This window comes from Orbicella faveolata, unplaced genomic scaffold, assembly GCF_042242905.1.
Source record: "Orbicella faveolata isolate gen_17 unplaced genomic scaffold, um_ofav_v1 contig_4, whole genome shotgun sequence".
Lineage (NCBI taxonomy): Eukaryota > Metazoa > Cnidaria > Anthozoa > Scleractinia > Merulinidae > Orbicella > Orbicella faveolata.
This window is the reverse complement of record NW_028301569.1, coordinates 9,783,327-9,807,784: the sequence shown is the minus strand read 5'-3', so window position 1 is coordinate 9,807,784 and position 24,458 is coordinate 9,783,327. Positions and strand designations below refer to the sequence as shown.

Genomic DNA, 24,458 nt, shown 5'->3' with positions numbered 1-24,458 from the left:
AGTCGTTTCTCGGATGTAGGACTCACTATAGAACTGAATGCACCATGCATGTTTTGTGAGAATTGAAATTATGCGCAATTGATGAAAATTAAACATATAAGTTAGCTCATTGATCAGTTGCTTGGCATGTTTTTCTATCACTTTCCGTTGTAAGTTATAACAAAGAACTACAACAAACTCAAAGATGAAAATAAACAGTCCGGTCACACTTATTTTGCTAACTACTAAACGTGGTACAGTAAGAAGAAATATAGGCGAACACTTGTTTCGTGCACAACGGAACTCCCTGACTGTCAAGTATACACGTATTAGAATTAACACTTTTAAAAACTTCGCTACATACGATCAAATTTTATTTTTCCCAGCGCACTTTGTTTTACACGGCTAACTAGCTTTCATTTTAGAGCTTGTTTGCAACGGGTCTTGATAGTTGCAGACAAGGGTGACAGAAGTTTCTGTCGAAACATATTTGATAAACTCAAACGTTTTGTTGTTTTCGTGAAGAACTTGTTTACAATTAAGCGAAAATATTTTATATAAAAGGATTACAGGATTGTATCTAAAAAAGTTTCTGCAGCCTCTGCAGCCATACGCAAGTTTTTACGAGCCTAGTGACCTAAAGCTTCGGACGCTTACTTAAGTCTGTGGTAGTAGTATAATGGGCACGACAAGGGCCCGGTTTTGCGAGGTGTATGTAAAAACTATTACCCTTGTGTGCCCTCGCGTAGGCAGAGATATTTCAACAAAAGAAAAAAAAAAAAATTAAAAAAAGATTGAAGCAAGCCAACTCCGATTATATGACAAAAGGACTACTCTTCAATATCCCTTTTTAGATTTTCTTGAGCGGACAACATCTAGCTTGGAAACATTATTATTTTTTGAAAAAGTTCCATCTCATTAGTTTCGCTGCTTCCGTTGCAAGCGAGGCCCTGCTCAACCCGCCAGGGTACGAACCTGGCCAAACCCATTCCGCAACTCCCGTTAGTAGTAAGTCCAATAGAAAATATTATAGCACAGGAAGACCAGAGGAAACAACACACGTGACGCCTGGTCAATTACGTCAGCTATCTTTGACATCTTTTTGTTTCCATTGTTGTCATCCGGTGGCCCGTCATCCACCACGGCCTTGTTTGCCTTGGTAGCTCTGTAAACCATTTCAAGGTCATCTTCAGATCCCATATTTGGCACTCCATGAACCTCGCCATTGGCAGAGGGAGAGCTGACGTCATTCTTTGAGCCAATCACTGATTTAAACGATGCGGTGACTCTTTCCGAAAGAGGAATTTTGTCTTTCTACAACAAAAATGCGCAACTAGAATTACATTTCGTAAAGGTTAATTACAACCTACAAGAACACTTTTAATAATGAAAGCTCATTTCATATTTCAACTGATGAATGTTGAAACTGACAATGAAACACAACACTACTTTGAAAAATCAAGTATTTTCATGCTTCAAATATTTGTAATCAAGACATTTTTTTGAAGTTCTTCAGCTTTGTTGGGGTATAAAAATGATTAGCAAGCGAAATTAAGAAAGCTTGATATCATTTCTAATAGACGGGGCTTGGCAAAGGTTAAAACAGTGGCATATACGTACGTTCTCGTAAAGTTATTTCACTGAAGTCTACAGCAAAGTTATTTCATTTTCACTCCTTTCCATTTTCTTGCTTTCATTTTGCGGGCCCAAAAGTTTGAATTGAATTGAGTGAACAAACAATTTAAGTGATTTCCTATGGATCGTACCTGCGTACGGCTGCTTTCATAATCGTTGCACTCGATTATACTTTAGCCATTGTAAGATTTTTGGACCCCTAAAATCTCGTTTACCCGAAATTTGTCAGTTCTGTTGGACTTTCGTTAGGCTTTTAATATTTTTTTGTCCCAGTCTCCTCCAGCCCTAGCCATCCATGTTCTTTTTTTTGGTTTTCCCGGATGGGATGCTAGTCCATCGTAGGATAACCCCCAGCATTAAATTGGCCGGTACCCATTTACACACCTGGGCGGAGAGAGGCACTGTGAGAGTAGAGTGTCTTGCCCAAGAGCACAATGCAATGTCCCGGCCAGGGATCGAACTCAGACCGCTCGATCCGCAGGAGAGCGAACTAACCATGAGGCCATCGATAGATTTTAATTCAACGACTACAATCGATAGATTTTAACTCACAGAGTTTACCTTCAATTTAATTTGCTCCTTGTCTTGTTTGGCGCTCACTGTAAATACATACACGATCATGCATTCAATCAAGGACAGAAACACAAAGCAGAATGACACCAGTAGATACCAGTCCAGCGCTTTCGGATAACTGACTTTCGGCAAGTTACCATTGAGAGATCCAAGGAGAAACATAATGGTTAAGATGGTGGTGATTCCAAGAGCCATTCTGTTTCCAATATCATCTCTTTCCATCCAGAAAACAATCCAGCTTAGCATCACAACGAAAATGTTTGGGAAGTAGACTTGAATAAGAAAGTAGCCAATGCGCCGCTGGAATGAAAACGTAGCTGTTATTGTGGAGAAATTCCCTGTGCGAGGTAAAGAACAACACGCAGTGTTTAAGCAAAGATCAAGTCTAATGTAATTACGCGGTTTAAGGCTCAAACTCACACTTTACCATTTATGTAAAAATTACGGGCAAGAGTTTCATGCAGCCGACCAGGCCAAGGGATGCAAAACTGTGTGCAGGATTCACAATTACTTCTTAGGCCATATTTGAAATAATAGTGTTATCAAATAGCCTTAAAAACGACTGAAAACAGCAGATTGACATTAGGATAGCTCAACAAAAAACAAATTGCCATCTTTGGGTAAAAGCTCAAAAGCCATAAGACAAGAAATTAAATGGCCTGTAGCCGCTTTTGCACCAAACAGGAGGAGTCAGGAGGAGTTGACACAGTCAGGAGGAGGCGCACAGAGCAATTCAAAACTTTAATAACAATTGAAATAAATAACAGTTTATATGCAACACATCTAATCTGATTACTTACCCACACTAAAGACCTCCAATTCTTTTGACAACTTGGAGCCTTTGTATTCAAATTGAGCCATTTCTGTGTTTCCAACAACAACTTCAGTTGCTTCAGGGACCCACTCATATATAATGTCTCTAGTGGAATATGCATCTGTGGAATTTAAAATAAAGAATAGCTGTCAAGAGAACCATCTTTAACTGCAACTTTAAGAATTTTCTTTGTAATCAAATTGGTAAAAATGACCTGAAACGTCCTCATGTAAAGCTAATAAGATGAAAATTCTCAAGGGTGTTTGACGGAATGAATTTTAGTATCTTATGATGTATTTTAGTATTTAATGAATTTTAGTATTTTATCATCCATTGTAATTTAATATATTTTCCTTATATTGGTTTCGTTATCGTTTTTCTCATTTTTATTCTGTAAGAGCATTGAGATTTTTTAATGTAATGCGCTAGAAATTATTATTATTATTATTATTATTATTATTATTATTATCTTACTTGTAAGCCCTAAGCTACCACACATTTATTCATTGTATTGCCAGTTACACAAATGTTCTCCTCCTATTTGTTCAACACTTCTTTGCAATGACACTTACAACTTCCAAACTTCAGTGAGCACTCTTGAGAATCCAATGGAAAATGCCTCAGATCCATAACACAAGAAGCCACCAGAGTTACCCTGTGAAAAACATGACTTAAAAGTGAGCGTTGTAAACAAGGATATCGTCGTATCATCGTATAAGTGGATTTCAACATACATGAGCAGAGTAATACAGTAGCCTCTATCGAGATTCCACAATTTGCTAGCAGCCATGAATAATCTTAGGCGGAGAGAGGCGTGGCTGTTAAAGCAAAGTAGTTTGCTCAGAACGAAAGACCACGAAGTATAAAGTAGCAATGGCATTTGTTCCTCTTTTTTTTTTTTTTTTTTGTTTATCAGTAATTATGACCGAGGGTCTATTTGTTTCTTGTTATAAAAAAATATCTACATTATTGGAAGCATTTCACCATAACATTCTGTTATCGATTCAACAATTTTGGTCCAAATATAGTAGAGCTTGCATGTTAACGCGACGCTCCATGGACACAGGATGATGATGGCTTAAATATCCTCAACTCTTAACGTTCTTAGGCCAAGATTAACCACTTCACTTTTCAACTCACCCTTTGCTGTATATGATATCTCCACTTGGTTGAATGTGCACGAAGTTATGGATTTCTTCGTTTGGCATGACCATGTTGGTTTCACGTGCGTTGTAACAGAAAGGATCAGGGACCCAAATGTTGTCGATCTCACCTCCTTTTATGGTAAATGTACTGTTGAGCTTCCCTGCCAGGCGTGAATCTTTCCACATTTGTCGAAAATAACTGTACACTTTGAATTCCTAATGATTAAGCAGACATAAAGATCAGTAATGTTACTATCACTGGAAATGACGTCGAATGCTATACATGCTCTCTGATGTTGCAGCCTCTGGTATTGTCTTAAGTTAGTGACAGAAAAAAGAAAGAAACGTGTGAATAGTAGAGGGACAGCTCTAAATCCCGGGCCCTGAATGTAAGGCAGGTACATGCACTAAGGCAGAAGGCTTGAACTACCAGGCTACCAGCTTTGCATTCAGTTTTGATTTTACACTTCTAGTGACGGCTGGTACGAGCAAACTACAGAAAGAAATCTTGCAACTTAACAAGTTCTTTCTCACCTTGCATCATTTGTAACGTACCTCTGCATCAAAAATATCTTAATCTTTAAAAAAATTTCCCTATGTATCAAACCAATCAGCTCATGCACTCCAATGATGTCGACATTTTAACTGCAGCCTCAAGGCAGCCCAAATATCCTCCCCCCCCCCCCCCCAACCCCCAACCATTCCTAGAAGAAACAGATAATGACGAAGACTAAATGGAACTTTCTAGTTTCTGTTACTGTGTCACTAAATCCTTTTCCCAAGTTTGAGACACCGTTTGATTATCAAAGGGCGCCCTTGATGTGGGTTGGCTAACATGACAGAACTAGCAACCCTTTTCAATAGGGTGGAAACGTTTCCCCAGTATCTTCTCTTAAGTGTGTTCGAATTTGTCAGGTTCATATTGATTCGTTCGTGAGAAGAAGGAGTGTTCCCATACGCATACGTCGGGAGATGAAATCATTATCCATACCATATTGGCCTCTTCTATGTTTCCAAACGATTCCACATAGATACTTGTAAAAATGGTTGTGGGATTACCTTTTACTAGAAAATGAGAAAAAATGAAAGAAAACCATTTTGCTTCAGACACGATTTGACATAAAAAAAATTAGTTAAATTACTCTTCTGTATAAGCAGCAAGGCGTTACTCAAATCCGACTGACTTCTATGTCATGACCCTTCCACACTTACCAAAGTCTGGTCTGGTGACTTTGTCGTAGCCGGAGAAAAGTGTTGAAATCACTCCGTTATCACCAGCTGTACTATTGGAAGTAATTAATGGAAATAATACTCAAAATTACATTTAATCTGTGGCACAATGAGCACACACTTGTATCAGACTAGCTCATAAATACGATATATTTAAAGGACTACATCAGGTAGTTTTTTAAAGAAAGAACAGCGAAGACTAACAAACAAACTAACTAACAAAAGGCAAGAGTTAAATGAATATTTTCACAGCAAGGATCCCTACTAGAACTTTACTTTTTTAAAATATTTTTTTAAATAGTTTTGGTGACTATAACTAAATAAAGGCGCTTCATGAAACAATGTACAAGAATAGCGTTTTTAGCTTATAAAAAGTGCTAAATAGGGATACTTCTGTTAATAAGATGTACCCTCATTTGACATGCAGTCACTAAACTCTATACAAACAATGTCAAGAGTTCAATGCTCGAGTGATTTCACTGCACGTGGAAGTGAATTCAGCAACAAATCATTCCTGTCGTCTGTTTTTAGTTACTAGCCCAATCAACTGTTTTTATGGTGTCATACCTTCAATCTGAGTCAGATAATTATCAACTATATATATTTAGGTCCTAGATTTTGGATTGGTATAATTAGAGCAAATTCTCTATAGTTTAAGACCAAAACGGGTTGACTTTGAATATCGTCCAAATAATCAAGAAAATACTGATACTTTAGTCTGTCCAGACGTTTACCTTTTTTGCTGCGAGTTATTTTCCTTCGAGCGCACGAGGGATGCTTCTCATAAGAAGTCCACAGACCCTCTATATTTGTCTTTCCCCAGCCCACCCCCTTGCGTTTTGGCTCGTTAATGTCCCACTCGCAGGGTTAATAGCTGGCTAAGCTTGCGATATCGATGAACTCAGGACAAAACAGAAAGTCTGTAGACAGACTACTGATACTTACATTCTAGGAAGTACTAGCAGATAGATTATTAAAACGTATGTCTGGAATAAAAGCCTCTGTGTGGGATGAAGTTTCATATTTGCTAAAAAAATAAGTGAAAAACAATAGTTAGGGTCTAAACTTTCTACGAACTAAATGTGAAGTTAACGACTACCAGAATTGCAATTGCGGGGTAACAATCGAATACGGGTGACAATTATTGTAGCTGTGTAGCGAGGAGAGATTGCTTCAGGGCTGGTATGGTAGCCATGCATGGATATCGATCGACCTGAAAACGTCATTTATACGTAAAGCCAAGGTTAATATGCTCAATTTGTATCAGACAACGAGGGCAACATTCTGTAAAATCGGTTTTCTCTTATGCTCACTGGTAACCGGGTGGTCTGACACAGGAACCTAGAATAGTGGAATGCAGAGTGATGAAAGGTTCAGACTGCTACTGTAAACTTTGGATTTTCATTTTCCGGGATAAGCAAAGAAAATGATCGATCATAACTAAGCCCTGAGATCTGAGCATAGATATTAGAATGTTTGCGGTTTAACAGTGTATAACTCCCATTAGGAGCAATATTGAAAGTTAACAAATAAATTTAAGCGTTTAGAGTCAATATGGCTGACTCTAGAGGTAAGCAAAACACTTTAAGCAAACAAAACACGGACTCGATTAAGGAAGAGCAAGTGGCACTTCAAATAATCCAATTGTCGAAGCACTGTTTACGCATGACAAAATCAGTGGAAGGAGTATCTAATTGTTTAAACATGACTAACGGTAGAAACATTTGTAATATTCCCCTTTGTGAATTTTCCATTGTTCGCTAGCTGTATAAACCAAATGCAAGTATTTGGTACAGATGTTTAATTCAATTAATGTCAAGAACAGTTGTCATTTCTTATATACTGATAATTCTCTTTGTAACTTTCAGAACCAGGCCTCGAGTAAACATTATCGATTGGAAATTCAGACTCTTGTCTGCCGATGGCATCCTACTGTCCCAAATATATTCAATCGTAAAACGCCGACAAATGCCTGTAAATATTAACTTAAGTGTGACGCTGTTGCTGTTTAAATTCTAGGATTATTTAAGTAATTTTGAGGGTGCTCTTGTGTCCTGAATGAGAGTGAAGGTGTTCACTGCTTGCCACCCACTACCTGAAACCAAAGTGGCAACGTTTAAGGGAAAGGATAATTATTTTCGTATTTGAATTCCTTACAACTTGAGCTTCGGGGTGTTTTAGCTAACTTGCTGAGCGTTTGACATGCAAACGGATCGAAGATGGAAAGACTAATAAGTCCAAGCAACTTGGTGGAATACTCTTGCTTGCTCTTTTACTTGTACTTTTCGCAAGTGTAGTACCCTTCTATTACGGGTGTATTTGTGTCCTTTTATCAAAACTTAGCTCAAAGTTTAACTATGCAATATAGTTTGAAAAACAAGTCCTTGGTCACATCATATCAATAATTATTCGAGGCTTACGTTTTTCACATATGGCTGATTGACATACTTCTAAAGAATTTTGTCATCTTATGTTGTTAAACGACCCTGAGCCGCAGCATTCGTGATTCCGGTGTCTATGGCAAAGCTGGCTCGTGATAATTTAAAAGAAGGTCAGTAGAGGGTGACGGCTAATCAGAAACAGCTTTCATGTGAAAAACGCATCTGATTCCATAATTTGAAGCAGCAACATCAGTAAACAAGCTTTATTAACTAAGGGAGGGACTTTTGGTATGAGGGCAGAAGAGGGAATGGAACTCAAGTGACTGTTAAAGCGGTGTTGACATCTGCGTCAATCACGAAACATTGCATGCAATCACCGAAACGCTTTCGTTTCTGTGATCACGCTGACGTTTAAAAAACGTTATGTCGACTAGATAAGTAGAGCACAAGACTGTACTAGAGGATAAGGCATGAATTAGATAATGCCAAACTCACCAGAATACGTGGAGATGTACGTACGACAGCTTGTCTGGACACGTCGCGAAAATGGATCTTTTAATTAAAATATTTTGTGCTTCATTGATTTGCTAAAGAGCCTCATGGGCACTTATTTGCATTTTCTGAAATACTCATTTGTGGACCCTCGTATTCATTCATGACGGGTAGCTGTCAGTTTGCCAGGAAAATAAAAACTAATAGATAAACGGACCAATGTAAACAAGATTATTATTTTTTTAACTTTTAAGTTAAAAACACATTTTGATATAATAATCATGTTTTAAAAAAGAATTGAAGTGGCTTACCAACCGAACTAATTTTAACTACAGAAACGATTGTATAGAATCAAATTAGCTGATCCACGGCGCTAGATTACGGCTTCGAACAAGCCAGCGTTTAATTTAAAAGTTATAACACAACCCGTCTTTACCGTTGTGCCGTTCTTTCTAAATGCTATATCTTTCTATATGTCTGTCTGTCTGTCTATTTGTCTCTCAGTCTGCCTGTCTGCCTGTCTGTCTTTCTGTTCGTCTACAGTGAAACCTTTAAGCGGACACCCTCTTTCAAGTGGACACCAGCTTGACTCCCAAAATTTTCTTCCCACATTTACTGTAAAATAAACCAGCATTCAGCGGACACCTCTGTTAAGCGGATACGGACACCAATATTAAGCCATTTTGTTGCCCAAAAACTCAATAAGAGGACACTTCAAAGGCTTTTTACCTCTAAAAGCTCAACTCAAGACTCCTTTAACATTGCTCAGCGATGTCGTTTTAAAGCCAAGAAGATCATTCCAGATTGATGCATTGACTGACTGGACATTGTGCTATGAGTAGTCATTGATCTTACACTTTGTTACATTGTATTACAAAAAGGTTAATAATTAACTATCATTGCACAATGTATTAGAACCTGCCTATAGCACACACCCTGTAAGCGGACAATAGTGAGTGTCCCAAGGGTGTCCGCTTAATACAGGTTTCACTGCGTATCTGTCTGTCTGTCTCTCTGTCTGTCTGTATGTCTGTCTGTCGGTCGGTGGGTCGGTGGGTCGGTCTCTCAGTCAGCCAGTCAGTCAAGTAATGATCGAACAAAGTTGTTAGTTCCCGAAGAAGCTCGTGCTATTGCAATTTGTTTGCAAGTGAAACACTCAGCTTTTCATCAAACTGAACTTTTTAACACTGCATTAACCAACATAGCGAGTTCGTGAAGCTGAAATTTCGAGCATTTCGAGGCATACACCTCAACTTGGAGATTGAGAAACAGTTATCCTCCAGATAATCCTGTTAAAACACATGTTTGCGCATGACATGATCAGCGGCACGAACGAGTAATCCCCTAAATATGACCAACGCTGCGCTGCAAATCCATTTCTTGCTTGGACGGTTTTTGAAATACAGCATTTCGTAAATCTAGAGATATAAAAGTGCTTCTACTCGTTTATAATTCACATTCCAGATGAATACGTTCAGTTACAGTGAGAAATCTTGAGATCTCTGAGAGCGCAATGACGTCATAAATTACCATAAAGTAAACATGGCGACGCCCAGGGATTTTAGCTGAAAACCAAACACTTCGTATTCGAACCACTTACAGAGATATCAGCTTAAGGCCGCAGGATCATTTAAATAGAGCCATTAGGTTTACTTTGGAACTTGAACTGCTTTTCAGCCAGTAAATCGGTGCTGCCAGCTACAAGCCCAGCGAGGCCGAGTAAAGTATTTCTTGGATCGACGATTCTGATCTGTTCCTTATCGCTTTAAGATGCTTTTAACCCTCTTTGCCTTTATTTTCAATCAAATTTTACTTGACAGTCAAATACTAACATACCATATCGCTGATATTGCTTACTGAAGAATACTTTAAGCCCCATATTGACACAATCGTGTCAAAATGGGCAACCAAGTCAGTTCGTACAGGTTTGTGATCCGAGGCTGTCCCCAGGGCTCTGCCCTGGGGCCGTTACTATGGAACATTTTTCAGAACGACCTCCCCTTGTGCATAGCAACCAGACCATCTATGTACGCTGACGATCACCAAATCTACCACAGTGGTCATGATCTAGTGGAGGTGACATCCAAGCTTAGGGAAAGTGTGGATCAGGCAACAAAGTGGTACGAGTCCAACTTGCTGGCCGGAAACCTAAAGAAATATCAGACGTTCAACATCGGCTGCAGCAAGACAACTGACTCAGGCACTAGTACAGTGATCTATACTAACAATCAGAAAATTCAGACCGCAGATACTCTTAAACTTTTAGGGGTAACTATTGACTCCAAACTGAATTTTTCGGAACAAGTTAGCTCAGCCTGCATAAAGGCAAGTCAGAGAATCGGCGTACTAATGCGACTAAGGAATTTAATCCCCACTAAGGCCAAACTTCAGTTATACAAGTCAGCTGTACTACCTTACCTTACTTATTGTCACCTAGTGTGGCACTTCTGCAGAGCTAGCGATGCACGTAAACTTGAACGACTACAGGAAAGGCGCTTGAGGGCCGTTTACAAGGACAAGCATGCTAGCTATACTCAGCTACTGGAGAGAGCCAAGTTTCCAACTCTAGCGAACAGGCGCTTACGAGACATCTGTATTCTCATGTATAACGTTAAACATAGACTATGTCCTAATAGCATCTGTAACATTTTTAACGAGCATATTTCTGCATACAACCTGAGACAATCAGATTTTTCTACTCCTAGTTACAACACTGTTACTTATGGGAAACACTCTTTGCGTTATGTAGGACCCAAATTATGGAGCAAACTGTCTATGGCTGACAGATCAGCCAAGACACTGCAGGCTTTTACAAACTATCTTCGCAAAAGGGATATAACTCGCTTAACGGACACCGGCTGTAACGGCTGCATCCTATGCTGCACATAATGCCCTTCAAGTCATTTATTATTGTATTAATATTAGTATTAGTATAGTTTTTTAGCAGTGTCCCCTAATTAATATGGTGTTTTTATTCCCAGGCTATAAGGTTTTTTGACACTTTAATAAAGTTCTCACTCACTCACTCACTCACTCACACCCATTCCAATATACGGTTAGCGTGATGTCCCAACTGATTTCTTATGTGACTACAGCACATTTTTTGAACAATATGTAGTAATGGAGTACTTTATCGTTGTTTATAAGGCCTCATCTAAACACGAAGAGGGTTGGGAGAATTCCAGACAGTTATGCAAACCTGAGACTACGTCTCAGGTTTGCCTAACTTTCGAGAATTCTGCCAAGCCCCCGAGTGTTTAGATGAGGCCATGTCAACATGGAAAAAGTGCTCTATTGCTTTTATAAAATTAATTCTCAAAAATACGCGGGAATCTTAAACGTCACAACCATGTTTACATACTCTCATCTAAACACACCTATCGACCAATGAGAGCGCGCGTAGTAGCTCAGTTAAAGTGAAACAAACAGTGCTCTTATAGTGACTTTTATTCTGATGTTCAATAACTACCACAATTCCTGCAGGAATGAAAAATAAACTAAGCTGGAAGCGACTTGTTCTTGTCAATGACTACCCCTCGTGATTAAGTGTTGCTTAGCAACAAATGAGTTGAACGTAAGGACAACTTTCACCTACTCCAAGTTGCGCGCCGCTACCAAGTTACAGTTTCAATGAAGCCATAATAGATATCAAAAAATGCTGAAGAAACGATCCGAACACTGTTATTAAGGAAACACATTTTCGCTGTTAGTGAATGTGCACACAACTATACACATTGTTCGTTTTCTATGGACTTTGGTTAGGAGTATTTCAAAAACTTTTGTTAATTATAGATATCAATAGTAGTAATTCGTAAAGGTAAAATGTCAGATAGAGTTACAAATTGAAACACTGGGTAAAGTATTGTAAATGTAATAAAGACTAAGACTGGTTGCTCTAACTAGCAGTTACCAAATGCTCTAGCAGTTACCAAATGGGTCCTGGTCACTAGATTGAGCTGCAGGTGTAGAAATGTTTTTTCTCAGGTTATCAGAGCCCCCTATCCACATTACACCGGATAAATTTGAAAACCGCTTTTCACTCTGAAAACGCATCAAATGTTTTCTGTTCACACTACGCCAGAGAAATTCGAAAACGCAACAATCACTGGTCACTTTGGATCTGTGTCTAGGAAACTCGGCCATGGAATTCACATGCTTGTCGTGACGTCATCGTTTTCGAAAAGCTCCGTTTTCGTGACGGATTAGTGTGGACGGTAGGTCTAACCGTAGAAATAAAGCTGCGTTTTCAAATTCTCCGGCTTAGTGTGGAACGCGCCTCAAAATTAAAGAGAACAGTTCCTGATTCCTACGGTAGTCAGGATCTGTCTGACTCCGTGCTCTGAATTCAGCCTATCATTTACTGAAGTAGACCCAATAGGCGACGTTGTAGACAACAAAGGCCAGTGGAAACAAGACACGTGATGCCTTGTCTATTTTGTCAGCAATCCTCTCCCTCTTTTTGTTTTTGGCGTCCCTTTTGTTATGGAGTGACATGTCATCCACCACTGCTTTGTTAGCTTTGGCCGCGCGGTAAACCCTTTCAAGGTCATTATCGGGTACTCCGCCGTACACGTCATCTGAAGTAGTTCTGGTTTCTGCCTTCGAGCCAACTGCGCATTTTACTGATGTGGATATCCTCGTCATGAGAGGAACGTCGTGTTTCTGGAGTAAGAACAAAAACGTAAAATTACTGAGTGCACAAAATGTTGCTTTCGCAGTAAACCTGTCTATTAACGAATAAGACTAAGGCCCAGGTCAAACGTCGAACTTGACATGAGACAATTTGAGTCGATCGAAATGGGTAAAGCTCGACTGTTGGGTCAAACGTCGAGCTTTATTCGAATTTAGATCGAAAAACATGAACTTAATTCCCTCAGTTTAGTTCGTCTCATGTGAAATTGAACGTTTGAGCTGGGCCCAAGACCATACATGCATTTCCAAAATCGATTCACGATTGATATAACTATGATTATAAGGATTGCAAGCACCCATCTCACATATTTCACCACTGAAATTTTTTTTTCTCGATATGACACAAAATTAAAAGCAATCTTGTTTTTGGAGGTCTGATAACAGATCTATACAAATATATTGTGAACACTACACTGGTACGAACTTATTTGCATAACATTGGTTATGTATGCCTCACATCTTTTCTTTCTGATCGAGGGTGTACCAATCGCAGACTTACAGGAGGGACCGAAGGGAGGAGTTTGGTCCCCAACCCCTAATCCGTCATACATTAAAAAATTAAGCACAGCGGTTTCAAAAATGAAAACATCTTGGTCGCTGATACTAGGAAATGTAACAGCTTGAGAAGGTGAAAGTAATTTAATTACCGTAAACTTAATCTGTTCCTCGTCTTGTTTGGCGCTCGATTCAAAGAGAAACACGATCGTGCATTCAATTAACGTCAGAAACACAAAACTGAATGACACCAGCAGATACCAATCGAGAGCCTTTGGGTAGCTGACTTTAGGCAAGTTACCATTGAGAGATCCAAGAAGAAACATAATGGTTAAAATGGAGGTGATTCCCAGGGTCATTCTATTTCCCATGTCATCTTTGTCCATCCAGAAGACAATCCAGCTTAGGACTACAACAAATATGTCTGGAAAGTAGACTTGAATAAGGTAATAGCCGATGCGTCGTTCAAATGAGAATGTTGCTGTCATAGTTGAATAATTCCCTAAAGGAAAATGTTTATATTAATCAGAAGTATAAGTAGGGTGGAGCGCAAATAAGGAAGTCGGTGAACCAAGAAGTCCAATTGCCACCTTATTACATCCATTTTGAAATCGCACAATTTGATCGTTCAAAACAGGATTTTGGTCAGTACCAGTATTTTATCGATCCAGTAGCACGTTTGTTAAAAAATCAAAACTGGAAACGCTTTTACATCTCAAAACAGAAAACAAAACGAGCCTTGAAATCTGGTTTTGTTTTCTATTCTCATGGGTTTGGAAAAAATGCCATTTAGAAGAAGTTGCACTGCCTAAAACCTGTCAGATTGCAAAGATCACCAGTGATTTCAAAATGGATGTAATAAATGGATATAGGGCCAAACGGTTTGACGAATGAATGAATAAAAATCAAATTGAAGGTATGGAAAAGTGGTAGTGATAGCGGGAAGGGAGTTATGCCACAAGTGTTTTAACTGACCTGAGGCAAACATATCTATGTCTGATTCTAATTTGGAGCCTTTGTATTCAAACTGAGCCATTTCTTTGTGTTCAACGGAAACTTCAGTCTTTCCAGGAACCCACATGAAAATCACGTCCTCAGTAGTATGTCCGTCTGCGTATGGAAACACAAACAAGCTCAGTTTCTGTAGATGCACTGTAATTATTTCAAAATAGAATGGGATTCTTAATGGTCATCAGCCAGGTTTCTCATTGAATTTTATATTAGCCAAGTACTTGTTTGAGTCTGAGGCCTGAAGTCAGCTGCGGATGGGTCTTCATAAGACTTTGACCAATCAGGTGTCTCTTCTAAAATAGCCTCGCAGTGTGACCACGGGCTAAACTTAGATTGAAAAAAAAAAAAATTTGAAAAAGATTATCATTGGAAGAGGCCCATGTATGGGGGATGTGTTCTTTTAAATCATAATCTCTTGGTGTTCGTCAGTGTAGGAAAAACTGTGATTGCTCAGGGAAAAAATATAGAATAAACAGAAATACCTACATCTGGTTTGCAGTGTATCTCATACTGAGTTATTGCGAATAAAATTTCTGAAAATTACAAGATTTTATGGAAAGGAATTGTTCAAGAAGTAACTTAAGGTAGATTTTACTATCCATATCATAGGCTTTCCGTTCAAGACTCTCTCTCTCTTTCTCCATGTGAATATCATTTTGTTACAGTTCATAAACACTTCAACCAGAGATAACAAGTTCCTAAATGTTTTGAGTCGATACCTTACTTGGCATAGAGATTAATGGTTGGATGTGTAAGGTATTTGATTTTACAGCTTTGATTTCAGAAGTTTGTTGACGTCTGGTAAAAACCGTCAGTATTGATCCAGCCATTACTACACCATGATCGACAAAGTTGACCACTCCTGTAAGGCAACTGGCACATTTGACATGTGTTTAGAGGGTCCGTTTGTCTCCCGGCCTACAGTCTGGCAACTCTCTCCTCCGCAGAGGCCTCTTCCGTGGTGCTTTGCCCCTGTAGGTACCCCTACACGGTAACCCCTAGTAAGCCTCTGCGGAGGAAAGAGGTCTGAGAAGACTGATTAGACAGAATTAATCATTACCTGATCAAGAGAATAAACTAGCATTTTAATAAGGTCCGTGGTATCACTTACAACTTCCAAACTTAAGAGAACACTTCTGTGAGTCCAGAGGGAAATCCTCCAAGTCCATAATGCACGAGGCGAGCAAACTTATCCTGTGATAAGCGTGACGTGAAACTAATGGTAAATGTTAGTCTTTACTTTTATTTTATCTAGATCAATAGAGTGGTTTTCAGTTGAGTGTCGAAAGTGATCAGGTTTTGGTTTTACTACGGTTTGAGATTGGCTGAGCAGTGTAATTGGTAAGGTATTGGTTTGGTTTTGGTTTTACGACACTCAAATGAAAACCACTCTATTTATTCAGGGGCATTCAATTTAGCATTATTTATAAATAAAGCCCTGATACAACATAGTTTAAACAAAAACACAGACAACATAAAAGTACTAGGTGTAATCTTAAATCAATCAAACTATGTAATAGAAATCGGTGGCCGTGATCGTAACAGGTCAAGCCACATTGCAAAAAGTAATGCAGTAAATAAATATAATTAAAAAATGAAAGTCTTCTTGAGTACGCTCACAAACTCAAGTGTACATGAACTAGAGATTTACACACTATGGCAATTTTTTGAGACAACTTCGCTTCGGAATTTAAGGTGGTTGTGCACCAATTTTCATAAATTGTTTAACGCATTCCCAAGATGCCAGTTTGGTCCACTGGACAAAAAATAAAGATATTTTCCAGTTATCTTCCTTAATAAAGCCAAACTTCCCTTGCTCTCTTTAACGTTTCCTTGACAACTTATGTCTACGTGACGTGTATGTCAATTTGTTCCTTGGCAAATAATCTAAGTATACTTAAACTGTTCTTTATCAGTATCATCGATCTAGTTGTGGTAAAATGCAGTAATATTAAACACGAAAGACCGTGTTGAACCACATATCTAAATACCGGCAAGAGTGTTGACGCACAGGGAAGTATTTTTGACGAACTTCGAGGTGTTTGGAAATGTGGTCAAACATTGTCCGGCTTGAGTGTTTGATATATATTCTCAATCAAAACTAAAACTAAGGAGATAACGGAGAAATAAAATCGATGCTAATTGAGATCAGATATCCAAACACCGTCAAGTTAATGATTGCCTTTGTTTAAACTCGGTGAATTATTAATGTGTTTGAGGTGCCAGCTTAACCAAGCAAAAAAACCATTATTTTTGCGAAAGCATTGGTTTCATGGAAAAGTTTAAACCTCACCCTCTGCTGTATGTTATCTTGCCATTGGAATCTATTTTGACGTTGCTGTGGGTTTCTTCGTCTGGCATCATCATGTTTGATTCACGTGCGTTATAACAGTAGGGATCTGGGACCCAAATGTTGTCGATGTCACCTCCTTTTATGGTAATGGTACGGTTTAGTTTTCCGGCCAGACGTGAATCTGTCCAGTGCTGGTGGAAATAGGCGTACACCCTGTACTCCTAAATAAAATAAAATAAAGTAAGAATAAAAATAAAACTACTACAACTACTACTACTGCTGCTGCTGCTGATAATGATGATGATGATGATGATAATAATAATAATAATAATAATAATAATAATAATAATAATAATAATAAAATCACATCGTTTCCATGGGAAAGCTAGATATTACTCTGTAGTTCTAAATTACCGCGACTGCCTTTGGACACAACACCACATTGCAGTCTGAAGTGATATGAACGTTGAATTGAATTTAAAACGAGTTAAGGTATCATTATGACAGGTATATATGACAGATCAACAAACCTAACTTTCACAAATGGAAACTTTCCAGCTCTTAATGGTATCAGATCTTCAGCTTAGTGTCACTAAGAGGTTATTTATGAAATTCTCTCAAATTTCTGTTTTCTTTTGCCTCAATTAAAAGTCGCATCGTCGCAAATTGCATAGCAGGTGGTTTGGCGGGAAGGAGCGCCGAGAGCGATAATAAAACGAGCGTGAGGCGCCAGGTTGATAGCGAGGTGTAATTCGCATTCCCCCGGCTAAGTTGCCTTTACTGCAGGCTACTTCGCCTATGTTTCAGTCACGTGTTAAATTCGCGTGCTGGTCCATGAGGTTTACTTACTTCTTTCTTCAAATTAAAGCGAGATTTCTCGCAATGAAAATTGTAATCGTTCGTCAGTAATGCGAATATTACCGTTAATTGAGAATAAAATTTATCATGAAAGAAATCAATTTAGGGATCTGAAAACGATAAAATGATACATATATACATACCATATTAGCCTCTTCAATGTTGCCAAAAGATTCGACAGTCAAAGAACATTGCACGACCGTAGGCTTGCCGCTTTCTCAAAAAAAAAAAAATAAACTTTCACTTCTTCAATGCATTCTTTATTACTGATAAATAGAGAATTCTGTCAAAGTCTCGATAGTAAGTTCTATTGGTAGTTTTAATCAACCTTGTGTGAGAAATTTACCCGCAGCAGTCATATGCATTTTAATCAGCTGCAACTTAGTCGAAACAAATGATAGAAGTTGCCTATATTGAATGCAAGATCTGTACTCACCAAAATCAGGTCTTAAGGCTTTGTCGTAGTCGGCGAAAAGCTTTGAAATCACGTTGCCATTAGATCTGTACATGTAAGAAGCAATTCAAAGCGTTTGTTAAGTTTTACGATGGTGTACTCTTAAAGGCTTGGCAAATTAAGCAAAAGAGTTTCAACTCAGGATTGAAAATGAAATTAAAATACTTTAACTATCCACACAAGCTAAAATTTAAAATATACTTACAATCCAGGGCATGCTGTTAACAGAAGAGTGACCTTGATGAGGAGTAAAGGACTCTGTGACGAAAAATATTTCATTGTTCCCTAGAAAGGCAGTTACATATTTAGAAGCTAAATTTAATCTCAGACACAATTTCTGCCTCCTCGTCAAGTTTGTTAAGGATGTCACTTGGGGAAAAGCTAGAGGGGTTCTACTAATTATATTACGATTTTCAACCGACTATCTTTGGTCTGTAAAGATCTTTGCTAAATAAGTAATATACACTCCAACAAGCATTTTGATGATCGTGAAAAAGTTCAATAAATTTCGGAGGAGAAAAGACATCGTTTAAATGCAATAAAACTAAAGCTGTGCTTTGTGACATAATCTTTTGAGAAATAGTTTTGTTAGGTTGTCAAAAGGATGATGCAGCCTTTTCAAAAATAAAAGAGTTAATAGGAAATCGTCATCGCGGCAGCTTTATAAATTGAAATATGAATGCTTTATAAGTAAACTAATTGCTACACTGAGGTATATATTGACGGGGAGTTAATTTTATTTTGCTTTTTCACCCTGCGTTGACAATAATGCTAGCCATGAGGTCTATGAACTTGAAATCGTTTCGTTTGTTTAGTACAGTGGTATCAAAATTTAAATAAGCATTTTTATCACCAAAAAGAATTTGGAAATTGTATTGGAGTTTTTCCGACAACAAAATCGAGAAGAGAATGGCGATAGAGTAAAGATGTAAGACTAGAAAAAAAAAAAAAAAAAAAAAAAAAATCCCGAGCTATTTATGCAGGCGCAATTAATATTTATTCAATCATAACTATTCTAGTTTAGGGAAGGTCATGTTTTTAATTATGAGATTGTTAAGGTTGGTGATAATTCTTAAATTAGCAAAAAAGGAAACTTTGCTGACAGTTCACTGAAAGGGGTTAATCCAAATGAATGGCTACGCAATTAAACTAGCTTCGTCATGGTTTGAGCAGCTTGGAAATGTTTGAACTAAATTTTTAAGTTCCTCGATTGCAATCCGTGCTAATCTTCTCCACCCTTAACGATCGTTGTTCCTTTATGGTTTATTGTTATCTCTTTGGTGTTTTTCTATCTTAGTAAACTAATCTTTTTAGGTTTCCTTCAATTTAAATGTAGTTTTGTACGTGGCCAAAGTAACTCAAAATGCCGAGACTGAGCCCTTTTAAGGAATTCAATACAAATCCAGTGACGTTCGACGTTTTTGATTACAAAAATTGAACCAACCACAGACTTGGATTGTGGTACATGAATACTGGGTTATCTCAGGTATCAAAAGTTTAGAAATAACGCATGCGCGATTGTACCAGCCTATACAGTAGCGAGAACAACTTCTTAGACAATCTCGTTCCCAGTCTTCGTTCCCCTTGACCAGTGGTCGGAAAACGAGAACTCTGGGAGCAACCATTTTGAAATAACCGAATTCTGGTGATTCTGCCTATCCGGTTTCACTGCGCAGTCTGCATCTATGGCGCACGCCTGAACTGGTTGCTCCCAGAGCTCTCGTTTTCCGACCGCTGGTTAAGGGAAACGAGACTGCTTCTTAGACAAAAAACTGTGGTTTTGCTTCAGTGACCAGTTGAAGCACTTAGTAATTAACACAATAAATTTTCTGCACAATTCATCAACTTAGAGATGATAAGTGCTGACACGAGTAATTATGGACTCTACACGCACACGATGTTTTACCTCTTCCAATATCAGACCCTGCTGGTGCAAAGAATTTCGTCTGAGAACGTGTTTGAGCGCGTAGAGGACGAATTGTCGTAGGCAATTGATTATTCATATATGAAAGGTTATTTGCAGCCTTAGTAGTTAAGTTGAACCGACCTATTAAGCTTTATGTTATTGTGGTAGCACTGATAAGGAATCTTAGCAATGTAATCTTTATGTTTAGTCATTGAACTGTATACGAAACGCGTGGCCCGGTATATATGACCGCAATAAGACCCCCAATAAGTCCGTAGCCGCTTTTACTTATATCATTCGTATGATGTTAAGTCACACAAACACTATTAGCACCGAAGAAAAAGACAAATTCATTCTAATATGAAATTTACAGCATATCTCAACTTGTTAACTTTGATAGAGTTTTTTATATGTATGTTGATCACGTTTCTTTCTGTATTTATAAGCTATTTCGTAATAATTACACATGCTGGCCTCCTCTCAGCATTTTTCCCTCAGGTCTGAAATAAGTTCTTTTATAATACACTGGTACGTACCCCGCTGCATTTTCTCGTTTTAGGTTGTCTCCGTATTGTAAACATTGCATTCAGTCGAAATCTAGTCATATACGTTCTCTAACGGCAATCGTTAATCGTGTCAGATATTAAAAGATCGTGTCGGGAAATATCACTCATTTTGTACGTCATAAGCTTACTTTTGGCTAAAATTCCTGCTAATTCAGCTAATTTATACTTTAGAGTAACAACTTAATCATATTGAATAGTTTCACCATCTAATTTTTGGGTATACTCTGGAATACCCTCAAGACTGTCTCACTTCTAGCCATGCCAATCTCTTGAAAACAAAATTTACCGGGTAAATCCAGTTGACTCAATTCTTTCAGCATCAAGCCCTATCAAATGATGCAAGCAGTTTGAGAAGTATTTGAAAGACGTTGGTCGTTTGAGGTAGAGATCATTCATGTAAGCTCGCCGTCAAAAGAATATGTGGACACTGACGTTATAAGTTATTGTCTAACGGAATCCCCAGAAAAGCGACACAAGCTGAGATCGTCAAATAAATGACTCGTATAAAAGAAGCGGACAAACAGGCCAAAATACTACCTCCTGCGACAAACTGAAAACTGTCGAATGAGACACAGGTGGGAAAATGAACAGTCAACAGTCGGAGTGGCATAGCGCCGATCTGAGGTGCGCTTTCAATTAGAGTATTACTTTGTGTGCTTCGATTCAAATATCAAAATTCCGTTAGCACGCACATTATTGACAAATTATTTGGGTTTCAAACGATTATGTTAGCTTTATATATAAGGTTAAAGAGCTGGATCTTACCAAAACAGTCCTCGAGGAATACCGGCCCCTTGAACGTGTCTAACTGAATTCGACTCGTCTAAACACCAAACTGAACAACAACAAAAAGGAGCCGCGCGTTCTTAACCGCCGGAATCATTCAAAATATTTGCATACAGTTTTATTGTCAATACTGTTCAACATGATTGAAGGCGAACAATAACAAAGTTTTGAGAGTCTCTGTATTGCCTAGGCCTTTTGTTTTCAAGGCACTTCAATGCTCTTAGCCCATTTCGACCTTAACGAGTCTTACACAGTAAAACTAAGTGGTACTCCAACCATACGAACACCAAAAATGAGTGCCAAGTCATGAATTTGTGAATATTTGAGAGATTTAAAAGATCTTCTCATTGAAGACAAAGATTTGTGACCCCCTCCTATTTAAGACATGGTTGACCACGCCGACAAGCTTCCAATTTCTTTTTTGAGATGCACATGGAATGCAATACTTCAGTGTTTCACATCAAGCTATGCACTAAGACCTGCTAAATAAGCAACAGTTTAGGGGTATTTGAGAGCTGATACGTGTTGGAAGTTTTTCACTTTCGCATTAACTTTTTTATAACAATTTCTCTCAAAATGATTAACTGCTTCATAGCTGTTGATGCCAATTTTTAAAGACGTTGATCAATGGCAGAGAGTAGTTATTTGCTGATTATTTATTAACATAAAACGCAGGGTTGTCGTGTAAACGGTTAGTAAGTTGAAATCATCATAATAGAACAATCCCTTGTAAATGGCGTCAAGACATGTCAGGCAGGTATAATCAATTTCCGCACCCTCTCTTGTTCACACAAACATTGCATTGAACACAAACTGACATTTTTATTGCAACTGAAACAGAACACTATGTCTTAAACCGATGTTTTAATTTGTCTACAACTTCCAGGATTAATTTCGAATTCGTTACTCCTTTATTATTTAGAATTTTAAATCACGCTGGGGGTTTCAATAACAATTGCTGTAGCGAGCATGAAAGAAAATTATAAGAAAAAGTGAAGAATTCTGATACTTGTAGTCATTCATATGAAGCCATCATGCAGATCGCCTTTTAAGTAAAAATAATTTACGCCTTAAGGATAAAGAAAAAGTTTCATGAAAGTTGGGTTTGGAGGTTCTCACCAGCTACAAAATGGTATCACACGAGTATTTGTGGGGGTACATATACTTTGTGTAAGCCTAAATATTATGTGCTTAGATACTGGGTATATGATAACCACGACCAGGGATGGAGACTACGTATTTTGCTTAAGGCTTGCTATACTGATTGGGGCTGCCAATTGGCCCTTCGTGCAATTTAGTATTAACCTTTGTTTTGATGTGTGCCGGGTAGTATATTATGATGCATTTCAAACAAAGGAAGCTGCTAAATTGCACCAAGAGTAAAATTGAACTACAACATATACATGGAAACGTTGTCTATCACAAAGCATGCACACACCCCTCTTTTGCGCACTGTAAATAAAGGACTGAGTGACTGGGATTTCAATCTCCTTTCACGATCAAACCTACCTTAAAATTCAGGTGTGGTTAAGTTTGAATTGAACTGAAAGCACATTTTGGTAGCTGCAAAAAATTGTAATAAAGTGTTCGAAAATCGCGCTTTGGAGCACGCGCATTTGGCTGAAAGAGATTGCGGCAAGAAAAAAAGTGATATAGGAATTTCTGACGCTTCCAAGAAATGGATTGACGGCTTCTGTGAATGTTACAGGACTTATAAAATCCCCCAAAACAGAGGCTTCTCATTAAAATTAATTACTTACTTATATTATAGGAAATGTAAGCATTTTATGTTTAGTATTTTGAACAGTAGGACTGATGCGGTTAGAATGGAAAATCCATACCTCTCCTTCTTCAATCCTGATTTAGGCGAAGACGAAATTCTTATTCCGCCGTGCACAACGCGAAAAAATGAGTTATATCTTCATTATAGACTGAACACGACAAGTCTTGTCTGGCACATTCGAATAAATAATCAGTACGAAGCTTACCTTATTGCGACTCGTGGGGCGTTTTTATCAACGATTCGCCAAAGTGTTTATTGGCTATTAGATCGTGCTATGTAACATGCAATGCAAATAAGGAAAAATATACAATATCGAATGACCTGTTTTATTGTGCTAATGTTATACTGAATAGTTTCCCAGGTGGCTCTTTTATGCTTTGGCAATACATCAAAAATTTCGTGTCCTTTCTCTCCTATATGCTGAAACCTGGACAGAGTTCTCCGTTGTTGGCTTCTCAGTTTGAGAGACTTAGCCTGGATGTTATTGATTTCAATTTCGCCTAAGTCGTTTTCTTGATGATGTTTCTTGCCAGAGGTCAAAGCGGTATTCAGTAAACAAATTGTACTAGAAAAAATGTTCTGTTTGACGTGCTTTTAAAATTGCAATGGAAATTTCGCTGATGAATTTGAATAAAGTTAAATTTTTCATCGCAACGCGTACTGTGGAGAGTGATCGAATTTGGCCATAGTCGAACGTTTCCACAATGGCCACCTTGGGGACAGAGGAAAATGGCAACTGTGGTGAGGTGGTCGTTATGGTGAAGAAGGGGTGTAATATGACACCTTTTTCTCGGAGAAGAAGGCAACATTTTTATTTTTAAAAATGCTTTTTTGTAGCATGTAAACACGTAACAGCAGAACAAAAATATATCAATAAAATAGACACCGAAAAAAAAAACAAAAAAAAAACAGAGACCAACGACGCGCGTTACGGATCAAGTTATAAAAAAAAATGGGTTTTTTATTAATAAAAACTTTTAAATGCAAAGCCGTGAACGAAGATCGTACTTGATTGAACGTTGGATCTCACAGGAGATCAAATCAGTCAAACTTGAAAAGTAGAACGATGAGAAGTTAAGGACTACTGCAAGGCTGACACAACGTATGTTTAAGACAGTATTTCGGCTGGCCAGACCAGCCTTCTTCAGGTTTAGATGTTATATACACCCTTAAGTTCGTAAATAATTAACTGGCCGTTGTAGAGAGCTTATTTTAATTTGGCAGCTGGTACGCGTATTGCCGTTGCCTTTGTGAGGTGGTGGCCGTTGTAGAGAGGTTAAAATAAAAGGGAATATGTTGACCGTCCACCGGAACAAACAAACTGGCCATTGTAGAGAGGTAAGCGATAACGTTAGTATCTGCACA

At 38.2% G+C, this 24,458-nt stretch overlaps 2 protein-coding genes across 6 annotated transcripts; both read right to left on the bottom strand.

The window, feature by feature from the left end:
- Positions 1-331: 331 nt before the first annotated feature.
- On the bottom strand, positions 332-8,339 carry LOC110046346 (gamma-aminobutyric acid receptor subunit alpha-5-like). Of its 4 annotated transcripts, none has more exons than XM_020752046.2 (9): positions 8,253-8,339; positions 6,322-7,471; positions 5,359-5,429; positions 5,138-5,211; positions 4,142-4,362; positions 3,574-3,656; positions 2,988-3,122; positions 2,176-2,525; positions 332-1,293 (listed from the first exon to the last, which is right to left on the bottom strand). In XM_020752046.2, the coding sequence occupies exons 2-9, from the start codon at positions 6,396-6,398 to the stop codon at positions 982-984; spliced, it is 1,323 nt and encodes a 440-aa protein (XP_020607705.2). In that variant the 5' UTR covers positions 6,399-7,471; positions 8,253-8,339; the 3' UTR covers positions 332-981. The 4 variants fall into 4 exon arrangements, with proteins under 4 accessions (XP_020607705.2, XP_089132092.1, XP_020607697.2 ...); XM_089275966.1 differs by having other exon boundaries at positions 6,322-6,403; XM_020752038.2 differs by having other exon boundaries at positions 5,138-5,205; positions 6,322-6,403.
- Positions 8,340-11,678: 3,339 nt separating this feature from the next.
- On the bottom strand, positions 11,679-24,374 carry LOC110046186 (gamma-aminobutyric acid receptor subunit beta-3-like). 2 transcript variants are annotated; one of them, XM_089276017.1, is made up of 9 exons: positions 23,152-24,374; positions 18,258-18,337; positions 18,035-18,099; positions 17,742-17,815; positions 16,741-16,961; positions 15,559-15,641; positions 14,412-14,546; positions 13,589-13,938; positions 11,679-12,911 (listed from the first exon to the last, which is right to left on the bottom strand). In XM_089276017.1, exons 2-9 carry the CDS (start codon positions 18,329-18,331, stop codon positions 12,603-12,605), a joined length of 1,311 nt encoding a protein of 436 aa, XP_089132143.1. In that variant the 5' UTR covers positions 18,332-18,337; positions 23,152-24,374; the 3' UTR covers positions 11,679-12,602. The 2 variants fall into 2 exon arrangements, with proteins under 2 accessions (XP_089132143.1, XP_089132142.1); XM_089276016.1 differs by lacking the exon at positions 23,152-24,374 and adding an exon at positions 21,290-21,384.
- Positions 24,375-24,458: the final 84 nt, after the last annotated feature.